The sequence below is a fragment of the Vespa crabro genome, chromosome 15, assembly GCF_910589235.1.
Source record: "Vespa crabro chromosome 15, iyVesCrab1.2, whole genome shotgun sequence".
Taxonomy (NCBI): Eukaryota; Metazoa; Arthropoda; class Insecta; order Hymenoptera; family Vespidae; genus Vespa; species Vespa crabro.
The window spans coordinates 1,528,107-1,540,000 of NC_060969.1; the positions used below are offsets into that span (position 1 = coordinate 1,528,107).

At 40.5% G+C, this 11,894-nt stretch overlaps 1 protein-coding gene across 6 annotated transcripts in view; it reads right to left on the reverse strand.

Annotated features, from left to right (window-relative positions):
• Nucleotides 1-1,430: 1,430 nt before the first annotated feature.
• Nucleotides 1,431-11,894, reverse strand: part of LOC124429426 (ecdysone-induced protein 74EF-like) — a 238,898-nt gene continuing 228,434 nt past the window's right edge. For all 6 annotated transcript variants that reach the window (XM_046974692.1, XM_046974690.1, XM_046974693.1 and 3 more), the window contains one exon: nucleotides 1,431-3,553. In XM_046974692.1, the coding sequence (XP_046830648.1) occupies nucleotides 3,003-3,553 (551 nt within the window). In that variant the 3' untranslated portion in view covers nucleotides 1,431-3,002. The remainder of the gene's footprint in view (nucleotides 3,554-11,894) is intronic.

The window sequence follows — 11,894 nt, forward strand, 5'->3', positions numbered from 1 at the left end:
ACTGAATATATTTTTAAGTGGCAAATGTAAGGGACCATTTTACAGGCATTATTGGCAGCACTGGATCACTTTGTGTGTGTGTGTGTATTATTCACTGTATTCACTTCTTGAAAATATTCCAACATTATATTGTTAATTAGCTGTACTCTAAGAGCATTTATGTCTCTTAAGTTAAAACATACTCTCTGATTTTTACATATTATTTCACTTCGCATTGTCTTCCGCAGTCACGAAGAATAATAACTAGCATATACGTTTTTTTGTTGTTTTTTTTTTCTTTCGTAAGTATATCCTCAACGAATCCTTATGTACAAAACTTAGATATACAGAATACACTTGCACTCGTACGTACTTCGCCATCATGGGGCGTCAATAAATTAAATTTTTATCTTCTAAATTATTATTATTATTATTATTAATATTATTATTTACTTACTATTATTATTATTATTTACTTACTATTATTATTATTATTATTATTATTATTATTATTATAATTATAATTATTATTATTATTATTATTATTATTATAATTATTATTACTAATGTTATTATTATTAATATTATATTCTTATTATACATCCCCCTCCCCGAACTTTAGAAAGGTTTCTCTACGTTACAAAAGTACGATGTCTTCGATACAAATGAGTATGAAAAAATCGACGAGTGTGCGTTAATTAGCTACTACCGAACTTTAATCGAATATAATCGAAAATTACGTTCGATGCGAGTCGCAAATTCCAGTATAAAAAGAAAACGTATATAATGTATGTGATATATATATATATATATATATATATATATATATGTAAATACATATATATATATTTCCATATATATATATATTTATATATGGAAAAAGTTGGAAACGCTTCGTTAATTAATTCGAGACATCGTACGAGACGGTCGAGCCTCCTTCTTCTCCTCCTCTTCACAATTACATCCCCCCTACCCTTTTTCCTATCCTAACACACATCTTGACGCGACGGAAAATCGTCTCATAGACACATTAAACTCCTCTTCCTTTTTTCCCTCTCCCTCGCCACTGATTTGCTCTACATAACATACAATATATATATTCATATAATATATATAATATTCAATAATATTTATATATATTTATATATTTATATTCATATTTATATGTACTTAAGATATATATATATATATATATATATATATATATGTATATATATATGTATATATATATATATATATACTTTTTTTCGTTCTATATATATACAGCGATATATAATGTCTGTCTCAATAATATTTTATGAATTAGTAACACTAGGTTGCTAAATAATAACATTCTTGGACCTCATTTGTATATAGCCAGCACCTTACGTTGTTGAACCTTCAGCTCGAACGGAAGAGTCATCCCTTCTGTTATATTTAAAAAAATATAAAGTGTAACCATTCCTTCACTCCCTCCTTTACTCCTTTCCTCTTTTCTCTCTTTCTCTCTCTCTCTCCTCCCAGAGCTCGTTCCGCAAAATTCTTTTAAAACTGACACATTCTCTATTCTCAAGGGAAACTCTTTTTTCCGCTACCTCTTCACCTCTTTTCTCTCTCTCTCTCTTTCTCTCTCTCTCTCCCTTCTCTATTTCTCTCGCGTCCCTTTCACTCTCTTTCTCTCTTTCTCTTTCTCTCTCACTCTTTCACTCTCCCTCCTTCTCTATTTCTCTATTTCTTTCTACTTTCCAAGTCTCGTCACAGCCCTCATTTCGTTTCGCATTAAAACTTTTCAGGTTTTTATTAAACGTTTCTTCGTCACGCCACATATAACAATTTTCTAGATAACATACATAATCATCTAATATACAATAAATAATTTATCGCGTTTATATCCCCAATGTACAATTTTCGCTTAAACTTTTTCTTTCTCTCTGTCTCTCTCCCTACCTCTTTATCCTTTCTCTCTCGCTCTATACTTTATAGGTTAAGTAATTCGTCCACAGTGATCTATCTTCTTTCTTCTTCTTTTTTTTTCTTCCTTTCTTTCTTCTTCTTTTCTTTTCTTTGCTCTCTTTCGATAAAATACAATTAGTAATGTCTGCCCCGTAAATATAAGAACTAAATTTTGTACAAATTTGTAAACGAGCCCGAAGCACGCATAAACGCATATGTACGCTTGTCAGTGTGTGTGTATATATATATATATATATATATATATATATATATATATACATACACGATCTAGCATATAGCGGCGAACTTAGGATCTCTTCGTGGACGTTAATAATTAGATTGATTTTTTTTCTTTCTTACTTTCTATCTCTCTTTTTTTCTTTCTTTCTCTTCGACTATTCTAGCACACAATATATATATATATATATATATATATATATATATATATACATATATATACGTATATATATATATATATATATATACATATATATACGTATATATATATATATATATGTACATATTCTATAACCTTCGTAACCCAGAACAACCAACAGACAGCAGACATCAGACATACACGCATACACATCTCATCATACATACGTGGACGCAAGTAAGCACGCACGCACGCACACAGCCAAGAACAATGTGTATGTATTGTTTTAACAAAGGAGGAGACGAAGCACGAGTAGAGAGAAACTCCTTCGCTTATTTTGGAAAAAATGGATTATTTTTTCTCCAATCGTTCCTTAAAATTATTTATCAATTGCGATAATTATCGCGAGTTTCATCAACCCGGTAAACGGGTATGAAATAGAAACAGTATGTTCGAGTCAGAGAGGGCGAGCTCTTACACGATTTGTAGGATGTGCGGCGGCAGGTCGTCGTTGAGACGACTCAGCATAAATAATCGTCGGCGCTCTCAACGACGATGATTTTTTAAGAAAATTCAAGTTTTCAATGTAGCGGTAACCACCTCCTCCTTCTCCTCCTCCTCCTCCTCCTCTTCCTCTTCCTCTTCCTCCTCCTTCAGCTCTTTCTCGTGCTCGCGCATAATGCTCCTCCCTCGGGGAACAACAAAGAGACCTATCTCACGCGCCCGTACAATCGATCTCTATTATGTCCTTCGGTACGTCAACGAATTGATACACCAATCTCTGGCCGTCGACCTTAGCCAAAATGCCACGTTGATAATAGTATCTCAAGGCGCGACCCATCGTCTCGTAATTCATGTCGGGCTTATTCTTGTGCAAACCCCAGAGTCTTGATACCGCCTTGCTATCGACCAATTTAAATACTCCTCTCTCGCGATTCGTCCACTTTATATATCGCGGACAATATTCTCGATCCTGCAACAATTTCAACAGAAATTCCCAGAGATATGTCGTCGAGCCTTCTCGCGATTTCCTCTTAACCGTTGCTCCCTCCCCCTGACGTGGCTTCTTCAACTTGTTCTTCTTTGAACGCGGCGGAAAACCAAGTTCCAGAAGATAAAGATCGTCCGATACCGAACTCGTCGCTGCTTGTATTACACTAGTCGGTACTCCACCGGGTCCTCTTGGCGGGCTCGGTGTACATGGTGTAGCAAATTGTCCTCCTCCGCCATACATCGAGTTTACGTAACTGCTATAGCTCTCGGACACTGTAACGAGAGAAAAAAAAAGACAAATGTTCATTTAATCTTTCTACCAAGATACAAATAGATAAAAATAAAAAAAAAAGATAAAAAAACAGAGAGAAATGAAAAAAAAACCTTATAGAAATTTCCTACATTCGAAATTCAAAATTTTTATCCGCAGATAATACGAAGTAGTACGCTATAGCTTTGCTAGATAGCGCCACGCTATGAAGATTTATAAATGAAAATTTTCAAAATCGTTTCATTTCATTTTATCACGCGAACGGACTCCACGTAAGTCGAGAAATATCTTATTCCAAAATATCGTCATATTTCAAGGCCAATCGACTTTCTTTCTTTCTCTTTCTTTCTCTTTCTATCTCTCTTTCTCCGTCTCTTTTCATAACTACGATGCTACAGAAATATTGTTAGAATCATATTACGATCTATAATTTCTATCGGATTATTTCTAACCCCCAAACCTTAAACGCGAAATCTTCTTTATCGGCTCGATTTATCGTAAGGAGTCAATTTAACAAGGCATTCGTAGAGTCAGTTTTCGCGCCACGACTCGGATATACATATGGTCGCGGTTCAACGTGCAACGAAACACTATTAATAGCCCTACTCTCCACGGACACGATCGTCGCCGACGGCGACGGCGGTGTCCTGCCGTCGTTTTCTGTCGCCGGATGATCGATGTTTCGAGAACGCGTTGGCCGGGCTCGATAACGGAGCCCCTTTTTCCTGTTTACTCCCCCATCGATCTCCCCCCGCATTCTCTCTTCTGCATGTTTCTCTTTTTCTCTCTCTCTCTCTCTCTCTCTCTCTCTCTCTGGCTGTTGTGTCTATCTGTCTCTTTCTCGTACAATGATTATTCATCTCTCTCTAAAGCAGACACGAACAAAACGACTGTTCTCGAATAAAAGGAAGGGAAGGAGGAAGAGGAGGAAGAGGAGGAGACGAGGGAATGTAGAAGGAACGCGGATGAAGGGGAAGGAGGAACGAAAAGTCGAATTCACGATCCGTAGACGACGGAAACATCGTTTATGGCCGCGTGCCGGTTCGATCGCAAGCGATGTCAGGGTGTTGCTTGTCTCTCGTCGATCGTCTTCGTTCGGTGCACCCGTACCAGCGATACGAGTTATACTCGTCGCACGATTTGTCTTCTGCTGAGAGAGAGAAAGAAAGAAAGAGAGAGAGAGAGAATGAGAAAAACAGAAAGAGAGAGAAAGAGAGAGAGAGAGAGAGAGAGCGAAGAAAAAGGAACATGTAGAAGAGAAGAAAACGAAATATACAAGAGAGAAAGAAAAAGAGAGAAAGAATAGAGGCGTGGCGTCAGGAACGTACGCAGAAGAATGAGAACACGCACAAAAAACTGTTTACTCTTTTGATTTCTATAATCTTGACTTTGAAACGTTCGTTCGTTCCATTCGTTCGATCGACAGGATTTGCTAATGTGAAATCAAACGAAGCATCGAATGACGACGACTAACTGTATTACTCATTTCTCTCTTTCTCTCTCTTTCTTCTTTCTTTCTTTCTTTCTCTCTCTCTCTCTCTCTCTCATTCTCGACGTTCTTATATATTTTTTACATGACAAGCAAGGTTACCGCGAATAGGAAACGTTTTATACATACGCCACTGACCGCGTGTGGTCAGTACCTTTATATGTATGCGTGTATGTATGCGTGATGTGTATAGCTCGACGAAGAGGAGGGTAAGAAGTTAGACGCACGGATAAGGAGTCAAGGGAGAAGAGAGAAAGAGAGAGTGTATGAGAGAGAGAGAGAGAGAGGAGAGAAGAGGAGGGAAAGGAGCGATGCATGGAAGGAGAAAAGAGACCGAAGAGTGGAAAAGGAAGAGAAGAGAAGAAAAGAGGAGAGAAGAGAAGAGAGGAAAGGAAAGGAAAGGAAAGGAAAGGAATGGAAAGGAGAGGAGGAGAGGAGAGGAAAGGAAAGGAGAGAACGAGAAAGAGAGCGGATTCTGCCTGCAGTAGTATGATAGAGGACTGACCCGAGCCAAGGTTGCACGGGTGACGCCATCAAGCGGCTACTAGTGCATAATAGCGCCGCGACTGCGCTAAAATCGGAACTCCGTGCCCTCCCTCCTCTCCCCGCCCCTTTCATCCTGCATCGCCACCACTACACCACTTCTCTTCCCCCTCGCTTCACGCTCCTCCCTCCCAGCCATCCCACTGTTCTCTCGTTCGTCCACCGTGTTTCTCCTCGTTCCTTCCCTTCTCTTCCCTTCTCGCCCTTTCCTCCTAACCCCTTGGCCCTCCCTCAACCCTCACCAATCCCATCTCGCTCTCACCGTCTCACTCTCATTGCAGTTCCTTGGGGGCTCGCGCGCTTTCGCTGTTTGTCGAATGATTCCTTCGACTTTATTCGTGAAACCTCGCTCTTTCTGACTTCCGAGCCTCCCTAGAGAGAAAGAGAGAAAATATGAAGAGAAGAAAGAAAGAAAGAGAGAGAGAGAGAAAGAAAGAGGGAGAAAGGATGGGATAAACGTAGAGAAAATACAAAGATAGAGCAGAAGGGGATTTGGATTTTCGAGGTGGTTCTAAAAATAAAGAGAACGTTCCGTTGTTCTCTCTCGAGCTATGCGAACATATATATATATATATGTGTATATATTACTATATGTATGCATGTCGTGAGAAAGAGAGAGAGAGAGAGATAGAGAGAAAGAGAGAATGATTCTCGAAGCGAGAAAGAAGAGTGACGAGAAAACGGAATGAGAATAAGAAAGAGAAAAAGAGAGAGAGAGAGAGAGAGAGAGAGAGAGAGAGAGGGAGAGAGAGAGACAGCTGAAGCGGACTGTGTTTACGCGCGGTATGACTGGCTAGATGAGTCAATCTCGTAGACCCGTTGTCTAGGAGCCTTCAAGTGGGGGAAATACTACTTCACTGACCTATACCACAGAGAGGTAGAGAGAGAGAGAGAGAGAGAGAGAAAGATAGAGGAGAGAGAAAAGAGAGAAAGAGAGAGAGGAGAGAGGAGAGAGAAAAGAGATGGACGAGGAGGAACGTACAACGTGCGAACGCGATTTAACTTTTTCGAAGACGAACGTACGCTTAATGAGTAATGTAACGATCTATTTACATGCATATATATATATATATATATATATATATATATATATATATGTATATTAAAAGAATCTATTATTTAATCATCGAGGAAGTTCGATTTACGTACGTTCTATATCGAGTTTCCTCTATCATCGTCACGGTGGCAGAGCCATATTATTTCGGCATTCCGCATTCCGTCGTTTGGCACACAAATCAGAATATGCGTCTTAAAAACGCATTGAGTCAAAAGAAACGAAAACCAACTGAGAGGAAAATGATGATTACACGTATGCGTGGAAGGAAAAAGAAGAAGAAGAAAAAGAAGAAGGGAGTGTTATAGATACGGATGGAAGGTATCGATGATAGTCTATTGTAGGTGAGGAAGAGAAGAAGAAGAAGAAGAAGTTAGAAGAGAAAGAGAAAGAGGAAGAAGAGGATGAGGATGAGGAAAAGGAGGAGGCGGTAGGAGAATAGCCGAAAGTATTCGACGACGGTATAAACAAAGCGATCATGGATCACGGATCCCGCGAGCTGCTGTAGTCTCGTGGAGCGAGGCGTGCAGTAACATATAGCGGTGCATATACAGTGGAGGAGGAGGAGGAAGAGGAAGAGAGGGAAGAGAGGAGATGGAGGGAAGTAGGATAAAGATGGGCCATGGCGGTGTGCGTCGGTGCAAGGGACGAGAGGGTGGAAGCGGGAGATGCGGCGGCGGCGGCGGCGACGACGGCGGCGGTGGCGGCGGAGGAAGAAGAGGTGGTGGTGGAGGAGGAGGAGGTCGAGAGAAGGGGAGAGTTGACCTTCAGCTGCGCCGGGAAAGTCAGGCAGTCACTGACCGACAGACTAACTTAACTGCTCTATCCTTCTCCTCCTTCTCTCTTCTCTCCACCTCCATTCGCGAGCGGCTAGTCCGATGCACCGTGCCACCACCACGCACAAACATATACACATATGTGAATATATATATATATATGTGTGTGTATAGACGTATACACACGGAGCAAGAGACACACGACTAACTCCAGTGTTCACGGACGCCGACGACGCGACAAGCCGTTCCTCCTCTTCCTCCCCTTTTTCTCTTCTCGACTACCTCCATCTCCTTCTTCTTCACCTCTTTGCCCCTCTACTCTCCTTACTACATCTCGTCGTCAACGTCCTCATGTCTTCGTCGTCTTCTTCGCTCTTTGCCAATGCTCTCTCTCTCTCTCTCTCTCTCTCTCTCTCTCTCTCTCTTTCTTTCTTCTTCTTTTTATTTTCTTCTTGCCTTTTGCCTACCCTTGCTCCTCTGTCTCTCTCTCTCCCTCACTCTCCTCTCTCTCTCTCTCACTCACTCACTCACTCACTCACTCACTCACTCTCTTCCTCCCTTTCTTTCTTTCCTTCTGTCTTCCTTCCTTCCTTTCTTTCTTTCGTTCTAGACCTAAAGTAGCCCTTCCTCTTTTGCTCCTCCTTCCCTACTCTCTCAGCCTATTATGTTACCCCATTGCCTTGAGCTACTACTATCTTTAACCCCGGACACTCGTTGAAAATCGTCAACTCTCTTACACTCGAGCGTATATATGTATCTATATATGTATATATGTATGTATGATATATGTAGTTAGATATGTACGTATGTGTGTATGGACGTATGTATGTATGTATTATGTATGTATTATGTACGTTTTCTTTCTCTCACTCTTCCCTTTCTCCCCTCCACCGCCCTACTGAAATAAAGAAGCAGAAAAAGAAATGAAGAGAGAGAGAGAGAGAGAGAGAGAGAGAGAGAGAGAGAGAGAGAGAGAGAGAGAGAGAGGGAAAGAAATAGACAAATGCGGAAAAAGAAGAAACAAAATTGGCAGATCTCCATGTCGAGATACGTCGAAAATCAAAATTTCGAAAGGAAGCTTAGCTTATCCGTTTTCAGTGTATTTAATGTTATTCCCGGTTACTGACAAGAATGAAAAAGACAAAGAGAGAGAGAAAAAGAGAGAAAGAGAGAGAGAGAGAGAGAGAGAGCGAGATAGAATGAGAGAGAGATAATCACGTTCCAGACTACAGGCGTGGTTTTTCTTCTACGCGACTACCTTGACTCGTAATAAAGCGTACAAAAGACAGACTACTCCCCCTACCTTACCGACCGTGTTGGTTTCACGAATCCGCAATGACCGCATACCTCTCTCCCTCCCTCTTCCATTCTTTTTTTCTTTCTTTTTTTATTTCTTTCTTTCTTTTTCGTTCGAGGAAAACTACAAAAAAAAAGGTGTTATAAAGAGAGATCGCATAGGACTTTTGGAACCGATCGAAGAACGATATCGTCGTTATCGCGAATAATAAAAATCGCGTTAAATCATCTATACGATCATCTGTACGATCATCTGTTCACGATACCAGAAACATGTTATGAGAAAGAACTATTACTTTTAGTACTACCACTACTACTACTACTACTATTACTATTACTACTATTACTACTACTACTACTACAGCTGTTTGCTACTGCCGCTATTACTACTACTAACTTCGTCTGGTACTTCGCGAGGAAGAACCAATAAAAGTTCCTAGGCAATAGAAAAGAAGAAACGGCCCTGAGCGCGTTCTCGTTCGATTTATATCCCGCAGGGGCTCGGAGAAGAACTAAGAAGAACTAAGAAGAAAGAAGAAAGAAGAGAACGAGAACAAGAAGAAGTATATATCCTGGCGTACGTTTCTTCGCGGGTTCGTCGATCGTTCGATGAGATTCTTATTGCCAGCTTCCTGCTGCACGTATCACGCTGGTGGGCAGCACCATCGCTCTCTCTCTCTCTCTCTCTCTCTCCCTCCATCTTTTTCTCTCTCTCTCTCTCTTTCTCTCTCTTTCTTTCTTTATAGGTTACCTCTAGCTCGAAGCATACACGGAAGTCTCGAAAGCGTTTGAAGAGAAAAAGAAGAAGAGGAGGAAGAAGAGGAAGAGGAGAAGGAAGAAGATGAAGGAGGATAAAGAGGAGTACTAGGTGCACCCTATGCTTTTCCACGCATAGTCCATTATCGTGTTCTATCGTAGAACACGTATATAACTACGAATCGCAAGTCTTCTTATATATATACATATATATGTGTATGTGTATGCATGTAGGTATGTATGCATGTATGTATGTATGTTGTATCTATCTAGTAGACGCTGGGGGACCGGTCCCAACTGTGCGTGCACTGCCTACGTCGCACGCATTATTTCTTTTCGCAAACCGACGTGGACAGAGGTCAAGAAGAAGAAGAAGAAGAAGAAGAAGGAGGAGAAGAAGAAGAACATAGAAGAGAAGAGAAGAGAAGAGAAGAGAAGACGACAACGAGACGATGGGAGAGGCGAGAGTAAAGAGGAGGTGCCGTTGGTGGAGGTGGAGAAGTAAGAGGTAGTCGAGGAGAAAAGGGGGAAGAGGAGGATGGTCGAATGGGAAGAATGCGTGACTCTTCTTCCGTCGTCGCGTACGCGACGTGTGCGAGGTCAGTGACCATGAAGCGCGTACAAGGTGGGCGCGACTTCTTGCGCGACTTAGAGAGAGAGAAAGAGAAAGGAGAGAGAGAGAGAGAGAAAGAAAGAAAGAAAGAGAGAGGGATAGACCTGGGGCTGGTCGCGTCTTCGAGCTGGAAAATGCGACGCGGAACGAATACTTCGTACACGTAGTATGCGATACTCGAGCTAATATAGAACGGCTCGCGAGGAACGCGTCGATCCTGAGAGTATATATGTATATATATGTATATATATATATATATGCATATATGTATGTATATAGATGTACTGGCGTGTGCATGTAAAAGAGAGAAATATTCTTAAATGTCGACGAGATAGAAAGGGAATGAGAAAGAGAGAGAGAGAGAGAGAGAGAGAGAGAGAACCAGAGAAGGCTTCTGGACTTTACGGTATACTTTGCGGGAGAGACTACTACTACTACTACTACTACTACAAGACGAGTCTTTTATCTCTCTCTCTCTTTCTCTCTCTCTTTCTCCCTTTTCGCTGCCGGGTATACGAAACCGCGGGAGGTCGCTGAGATACATTGGGGTAACGACGAGACGGTGACAAGGAGAATGTTATTTGTACATTGAACGTGCCTCTAACGATCCTAATAACGTATCAATTGTTAATATAATTTTTGCATTTAGCGCTTTCAAGGAGAAATTCCTGATTGAAATCGCAAGAATTTATATTCTCTCTCTTTTCTTTCTTTCTTTTTTTCTTCCTTCTCTCTCTCTCTCTCTTTCTCTCTTCCTCTCAGAAAACAAACGTGATAACCTCTTAACGACACACTGCCAAAAGCTAGCTAAAGATAATATACACTTATAGCTGGCTGTGCAGGCTGGCTTGGTGATTTGGGTCAGTGCTATTGACACCGATCGAACGACTTTATCGTTCTATATTACGATTAAAACAATAAGATAAAACGTCAATTGCACCGAGGAATGTAAATAAGTTAACAATACAACACCAAGACGTCTGGCCTAGAATCAATCGAGACATATCACGAAGAAAAGAGAAAGAAGAGAGAGAGAGAGAGAGAGAGAGAGAGAGAGAGAGAGAGAGAGAGAGAGAGAGAGAGAGAGAGAGAGACAGACAGACAGATAGAGGGAAACATAGTATCAATATGTTGTAGTAGTAATACTAAAGTATTATTAGTAATGGTAGTAATAGTATTATTAGTAGTAGTATAGTACAATAGTAATCTAATAGTAGTGGGAATGATGGTAATGGTGGTAGTAACAGTACACGTCATGACGATATAACGGAGCAGGTCTTTTCGCGTAATCGACGTAATCGATAATTCGAAGAGGTTAAAGGAACGATGCTATATTCTTTCCTTGCAAAGATATATGTATATATATATACATATATCTTATATATATCTTTTATATATATATATATATATATATATATATATATATATAGAGAGAGAGAGAGAGAGAGAGGGAGAAAAGAATAAGAAAAAGATATATATATACGTATTTATCGAGAACGCGATAAAAAAAAAAAAAAACGAAAAAAAGAAAGAAAAGAGAAAATGGAAAATGAAGGGATATAGAAGAATGAAGAGGAGGAAGAAGAAAAAGGAGGACAAGGAGGAAAAGAAGGAGGAGGAGAAGGAGGAAGAGGACAGTGTAACGACAAAGTTCCTCCACGCTCACTTTCTCCAATGGTGTATAGTACTCGTAGAGACAGGCTTGCTTTTCCCCTTCCGTCCATTCTCCTTCGTTCGTTCCTCCATCCGTTCCTCCTAGCTCACTCTCCTCCTCCTCCTCCTCCTCCTCCTGCTCTCAAGCTGCCTCGACCATATA